Below are 7,290 nucleotides of genomic sequence, written 5' to 3' on the forward strand. Positions count from 1 at the left end.
TCCTCACAGCTGTAGAGGTTGGGATGCGCAGTGAGTGCCAGGCCCACTCTGCCCCATACATGCTGCGTAGATGGGTGAGCCGGTTCATCTCAGCCTGACTTAGGAGGGCACTGACCCCACTCATGAAGGCTCTTCTCTTACTTAATCACCCCCTAAAATTGGTGTCTCCAGACCTTTCTGTCTGGTATGTCACATTGGTTCAGAAGTGGCAGGTCTCAGCAGAGTAATCTGGGGGAGACAGTGTTCATAGCCACAGCAGCCCAGGGTGTCCAGCTCCTCCCCTGGTATGGACGTGCAGCTTGCTGTGGTTGTCTGCTCTGTCAAACCGTCTTTGGCTGACAGACTGGAGTTGCTGAGTCAGGGATGTAGCTGCGCTGGTAGAGTCCTTGTCTGGCACACATAGAGCTCTGAGTTGGATACCCAGTCGTAGCAAACAGGCATGCTGGTACAGGCCTTTAATCTTAGCTCTCAGGAGAGGGGCAGGAAGGTCAGAGGTTCAAGGTCATCCTCAGCCAAAGTGAGTACACTTGTGCTAGTAAGAGAGAATTCCAAATCTGAGTCTCGGGGGTTTGCAGGGCTCAGGTGGTTCACACCCACACCCTGGTTAGTTTCTTTTTGGATGCCAAGGGATGATGGGTAATCTTGGGTACCAGTGTGGGTGGTGGCTGAGTGGCTGAAGCTCTGGATGACAGTGTTGATGAGTGTGAGAACTCACAAGGTATCATGGCTCTCTTGCAGAGGAAGCTACCTGAGCAGGACATTGCACAAGGGTCCTACATCGCCCTGCCCCTAACACTGCTGCTCCTGTTGGCGGGCTACAACCACGACAAGGTAGGGAAGCTGAGCTGCATGAGAAGGCAGGTGTCAGGAGATAGATCACCGGGAGTGTGTTCAGTGTCACAGAAGTTACAGAGGGGACCTGTGTCTCCTTCGGGGGTTATTAGCTCCAGTGACATCATTTCTAATCCTTAGGCTCAGGCCAGGTGCTGCCCCAGAGAGAGGTAGTACGAGTAAAACATCTGGAGTGAAATATCCCGGCCACCGTTCTGCAAACCCTGGGGTCTCACGGTCTCTTTCCTTCCAGCTCATTCCTTTGCTGCTGCAGCTGACGAGTCGTCTCCAGGGAGTCAGAGCACTTGGCCAGGTGTCCTCTGATAGCAGTGGCCCAGAGGACATGAAGAGACAGACCAAGAAACAGAAGACCAGACGCACGTGAGGAGGACTGAGGCCCGTCCCTGCGGATGGCACAGCCAGGGCTACCACCTGCCTGGGGACAAAGGCACATGCTCACTCTCTTCAGGCAGGCCCTGGGCCCCGTGACCACTCCGTTGGTGTCCTGCCTGTCTGTCCTTTCCTGTGTAGCCCTGTGGTGCAATGCGATGAATGGACCCTCCTGTCACCCTGCTGAACACAATTTATTTTCTGAGTTGAAGATAATTTATTATTATTATTTTTGTCAGAGAAGTATTTAAGCCTAGCTGGTGGCGTGAGACCGTAACTCAAATCTTCCACATTCGTTTGCAAGAAGAGTCCAGTAAACATGGCCTTTGTCTGCATGGTGAAGTACCTGCTGGACCTTCCCCAAAATCCCCTCTGAACTTGGCCCTCTGGAAGCTGCAACAGCATCTGTCCACACCAGAAGGATCTGTCAAGAGCAGGAATGAATAAAGTCACCCACTCATTTGTGATGTAGCTCATCTCAGATAATCTTCAGGGGTTTGACGTAGTGCTGGGTGCATGCAGAACACGTGGGCATTCAGCTCCAGTGACTCCACAGAAGCCATGGGGATTATGGGGATTATGGCACGGCCAGCCTGGCTGAGCTCAGGCTCACTCTTCTTCCCGGGACACATAGTCTAGATTCTAGAGTCTAGAGAAGCCAGGAAGACTTCATAGTGCGAGGCTTTAGAATTCTTTTACTTCTTGGGGTGTGTGTGTGTGTGTGTGACACAGACCATTGTGTGGGTTTGCTTGCTGCACAGGGCTGGTGAGTCACACGAGCCTCTGGGACAGACGAGACATATGTTTCCGACTCACTCCCAAGTGGACACAGCAGGGAAGGAACCCCTTAAAGTTTAAGGGGCTTTAAATGTTAGTGGGCTCCGCCCCGCTCCAGAAGGGCCGTTGTGTAGCAGCTGTGCTGTGTCACTCGTGGGTCACCATTGATGGTGGTCAGCCCCCTTTCTCTGTCCATTTGAAAGTGGAACTTGGCCTGTTCTCACTTCCTGCATGTTTCCCACGGGAAGTAAACATTTCTATCTAGTGGGTGTGGACGGCACAGTCTGTGACTGTTGAGACACTTGGCTGTGTCAAGCTCTTGGAGTTGGTGGAGCACTTGCCTAGCATTCCCACAGCCGGGTTCCACCCTCAGCACTGCCCCGAAGGACCTGGTGGTGCACACCTGTAATCCCAGGACGTGGGATGTGGAGGCAGGAGGATCAGAAATTCAGGGTCATCTTTAGCTCCATAATGAAGTGGAAGCCAGCTTGGGCTGCATGAGAAATGCCATGCAAACAGCCCTGGCACCTGGATGAGGAGGGCACTGCAGAAAGCTGGCCAGGGCCTCTAAAGCCATGCCGCACGTTCTCGTCAGGCTTCCTTCTGGTCTTTCCTGGTTTTAGTGTGTGTGTGTGTGTGTGTGTGTGTGTGTGTGTGTGTGTGTGTGTGTGTGCATACTTGTGCTTAACTCCAAGGACCTAATAGTTGGGAAGGAAGATTATGAAGCCTAACATGGGCTCATTGTGTCCCCAGCAGTAATGAGGCTGAGACAGGAGGACTGAGGGCACCAATCTAGGTGACTTAGAAAGGTAAAAAGAGGGCAGCGATGCAGCTCAGAGCACTCCCTGTCCAGCGTGCTTGAGGCCCTAGGTTCTTGTGCAGGGCCCTGTTGTATGTCCTCCATGGCCCTTGAGTAGCGTCAACCTTGCTCTACGGTTAGCAATTTGAACCTAGATCCAAGAGTCCCTAACCGTGTTCTGCCTCTGCCAAAGAGAAGCTAATGATGGTGCTGTGTGCCAGTGTTTAGAGAACATGCATGTGTGTGTGCAGGTGTAGGCACAGTGGGTCACGACAGGTGCAAGTGACTGAGGGCCTTCCGCTAATCTGACAGCTTTGCTGTGGAGCACCCAAAGACAGGAAGAGGCAGGTCCCTAAAGGCCACAGTAACCCAGGAGAAAGTTAGACAAGTTCAGGGGACAAAGCTGGCTTAGTCACCATGATGGTTCATCTGATTGTCAGCTTGATGAGATTCAGAATCCCACAGAACCAAGCACTGATGTGAGGTTCACAATCATCTGTAACTTCAGTTCTCTTCAGGGCCAGGCACATAATGTATAGATATATATGCAGGTAAAACACCCGTGCACATAAATATCAGAACAACTCTGGGCTGGAGAGATGGCTTAGCAGTTAATACACACTGCTCTTCAGGAACCTCAAGTTCTGCTGTCAGTATCCACTGTGTGTGTGTGTGTGTGTGTGTGTGTGTGTGTGTGTGTGTGTGTGTGTGTGTGTGTGTGTGTGTGTGGTGTGCAAACACCATGGCCAGCAGAAGAGGTAAGAAGGAGAATGAGTTCAACACAACTCAGTAGCCAGTGTTGGCTCAAACTTGCAGTCTGACCCCCAGTAGTCTGTTTTAGGCATAGTAAAGCACAGTATATAGGTGGAGTTTTCCTGTCCCGGGAGCCTCTTCCAAACTGCCACACAGGCATACATTGTAAATGCTTAGCCAATAGCTCAGGCTTATTACTAACTAGCTCCTACATTTTAAATTAGCCCATATTCCTTATTTTTACACTCCCCCATGTAATGATACCTTTATTAATGTGGCATTCATCTTGCTTTTTGGCTTTTCTTGACTCTGACTCCTTCCTCCCTTCTCCCTGTATCCTCAGTTTGATCACCCTGCCTATATTTTTTGCCTGGCTATCAGCTTTTATTATCCCATGAGAGTAATACATATTCATAATGTACAAAAGGATTGTTCTATAGCAACAGTACAATTTGGTAAAAAAAAAAAAAAAGCTTCCTGGTGAAAATGAAGTCAACAAAGCTTAGGATATGATATCATCCATAAAGATGGGTTCTGTTGATTAAGGAAGCATGCACAGGATAAATAGTTCTCATAAGTGTCTGAGGGAGAATAGCCCTATAGATCGATGGAGATGAACAGGCTCAAGACCTGGGGAGGGTCTAGGGAAGCTGGTGTGGCCTGGCCACCAGGCTGTTAACCACCTATTCCCAGCCTTCTGGGTGGAAAACAGGTTGTACATCCCCAGGTTTTTAACATGCCTGGTTCCCCTCATGCTTCTCTGTGAGCACCAAGGACCTCCATGCCTCCTCCAAGTACTCACATCTGTCTACTCAGCCAGGGAGGGGAGCCTAAACCTCTAAGGGCACCTGCATGCATGTACACTCACAGACACAATTTAAAAAAATGAAAGCTTAAAAAATCTTTAAATTGCTTTTAAAAATTAGTTATTTGAGAACTTCATATATTGTATTTTGATTGTTGGAAAGTTTCACCTTGATAAGCGTCTCCACCGAAGCAGCAATCCAAGTCAGATCAAATCAAGCCAGATTAGAAAAAGCCCCAGTTTAATGAATAAAAACACTTCTGGATGATTTTTTATTTTCCAGCTGTGTCCCGTCCCTGCCCCCCCCCTCCCCCTTGCAGAGAGAAGACGGGAAAGGAAGACTGGAAAACAATGTGTCTGTTTCCTGGGGGGCAGTTTAAATACTCTGTGGGAGTGGTCTTGAGCATCTCTGGGGTATGGGTCATTGTTGTAATAGGAGCGGCGGGGCTGCATCCCGCCACCCGGCTAGCTTTACCCGAAATAATTACACGGAAACTGTATTCTTTTAAACACTGCCTGGCCCATTAGTTCCAGCCTCTTATTGGCTAGCTCTTACACATCGATCTAACCCATTTCTAATATCCCTGTAACACCACGAGGTGTCTTACCAAGGAAGATCTTAACCTGCATCTGTGTCGTGAGTGAGAATCATGGTGACTCCTTGACTCAGCTTCTTTCTCCCAGCATTCTGTTCTGTTTACTCCGCCTACCTAATTTTATGTCCTATTAAAGGGGCAAGGCAGTCTCTTTATTTAACCAACGAAATTAACACAAAACAGAAGACTCTCCCCCATCATTTCCCTTTTTTCTGTTTAAACAAAAGAGAAAGGCTTTCACTTTAATATAGTAAGATTACATATAACAAAACAGATATCAAGCAAGAATTACAGTTACAATATTTATATCTATCTTTTATCATAACCAAGGAAAACTATAACTATAACTAACCATTCTTCAACTCCATCAAAGACTCCAGAAGGATATAATATTACCTAAGCAAACAAGAAATCCATCAGTTACTGGGTGAAGCCTCCCTGATGACAGCTGGGCTAGGCATCACTCTATGATAGCAGAGTATCATTAGAAGTAATTTCATTGACTTTTTTTTTTTTGCCATTTGTGTTTGGTTCTATCCTAGGCCTCTGAAGTATCTCACTGAAGCATGGATTAATAAAAACTCAGAGACAGAAATTAGGGTTCAACCTGAAGGTAATAAAAGCAAAAACAACCAGTCACTGGCTCTTACCTCTACCTCAGTCTGAAATGACGATCCTGCCTCCAGGAATCTCAAAATGAGACTGAGACTTATTATGGTGTTCAGGGGGATTTCTAACTTTAATATTCTTCTGCACGTTTTAAAATGTACAAACGCATGGCTACAGTTCAAAGTCATCTAAAGAGAGGATCAAGCTAATGGGCACAGGAAGTAACACCCAGCGGCTGGACAGATGGCTCCGTGACTACGAATGAATGTTTCCTGTTCTTCCGGAAAACATGACAGAGTTGCCAGTATCCACCGTGGACACTTCACAACCACCCGGAACTCCAGATCAAGGGGACACAACACCTCCCTCTGACCTCAACTGACGCCACAAGTAACACATTCACAAACACACAAACAGATAAATAAAAATAAATCCTAAATAACACTAGAAAAATCATGTAGTACCAGAATTTACTGAAACGCTGACAAGATCCCTTCCTTAGAATTTAAAAGTAGCTTTTCACATTACAAGTCATGTTCCATTCCAAAGACAGTCTACTCGTTCTCATAAATACACTTCCAGTGAGTTTAACTAAATTGTGTGATGATTTGAGGAGAAAACAGCAAAGCCAAACCAACGAAAACAACAACAACAAATAGAGGCATAAGGATATATTTCCGACTTCTAATATTGTGAGTTGGGAATCACATCAACTGTATTTTATGCCCAATGCACAAGCTACTTATAAACTTTGATGACAAAACAATGCTGAGAAGGTTATTGCAAAATCGGTAAGATAAAACATGGCTAGCTGTAGTAATGACTCCTTTTAACTTTTTCAAATACACAAATCAGGTCATCCAGATGAATCTGAAATTCACAGGATTTTAATTGTAGCCCTTGCAAAACCTAAATCACTTAATCCACAGTCGCCTGGTAATAGTTTTTTGTTGCTGTTGTTGTTGTTTTAGGGAGAAAAAAAAACAGCATTCTGAGGTGTTTCAGCTCTGGGCAGGGGACCTGCAAGGCTCCAAGTCGCGCTGGGGAGGGGAGGGAGAGGAGGGGCAGCTCACCGTCGAAGTTTTCCAGGTCACTGATGTGCCACAGGTTGCAGCCCATGTCCTCGCGGCTGAGGTCCCTGTCGGGCCGGTAGGACTCCATCCTCAAGTGCACATTCCTCCGGAGTTTGGGGCTGGACGACACGCAGCACGGGACTGTGTTTCCCTCGTTGACCGCCCGGCCGGTAGCCCCCGGGCCCAGGCGCCGGCTACAGCGCAACGCAGGTCGCCTGTATCCCGCGGAGGACTGAAGCCGAGCCGGCCCCGGTTCCGCAGAGAGCTGGACACCGCCATGGATGGAGGCGACAAGCGGGTGGCTAATGCAACAGGCCGGCCCCGGCTCTGGAGGCTCCGACCTCAGCCCCGCTTGGCAGCAGAGGAGCCTGAGTCCGCGACTGCGTCCCGCGCAAAGCTCACCCACGCGGTGCCATGGCGGGCCGGGCAGCGCAGGCCGGCTCCCCCCGCGCTCTCGTTCGGCACCGGGCTTGGACGAGCGGTTTCGGTTAACTCCGGGACACGCGAGGGACACGCGAGGGACACGCGCGGAAGAGCCGCGTTGAGGCGGGAGTGGGAGCGGCCCAGGAGGGGCGTGGTGAAAGGCGGTGCGCGAGGTGGAGTCCGAGAAGCCCCGCTCATCCCTGCGACCTGCTCCAATCGGTGCGCTTAAGCCAC

The 7,290-nt window shown here is 48.9% G+C and overlaps 1 protein-coding gene across 2 annotated transcripts in view; it reads left to right on the forward strand.

Moving 5' to 3' along the window:
- The window catches only part of LOC142837583 (BOS complex subunit NOMO1), a 59,727-nt gene extending 58,035 nt beyond the window's left edge, over positions 1 to 1,692 (forward strand). For both annotated transcript variants that reach the window (XM_075952743.1, XM_075952742.1), the window contains exons 30-31: positions 739 to 831; positions 1,085 to 1,692. In XM_075952743.1, coding sequence (XP_075808858.1) covers positions 739 to 831; positions 1,085 to 1,216 — 225 coding nt within the window. In that variant the 3' untranslated portion in view covers positions 1,217 to 1,692. The remainder of the gene's footprint in view (positions 1 to 738; positions 832 to 1,084) is intronic.
- Positions 1,693 to 7,290: the final 5,598 nt, after the last annotated feature.

Source organism: Microtus pennsylvanicus, chromosome 18 (genome assembly GCF_037038515.1).
Source record: "Microtus pennsylvanicus isolate mMicPen1 chromosome 18, mMicPen1.hap1, whole genome shotgun sequence".
In the NCBI taxonomy this organism is placed as follows: Eukaryota; Metazoa; Chordata; class Mammalia; order Rodentia; family Cricetidae; genus Microtus; species Microtus pennsylvanicus.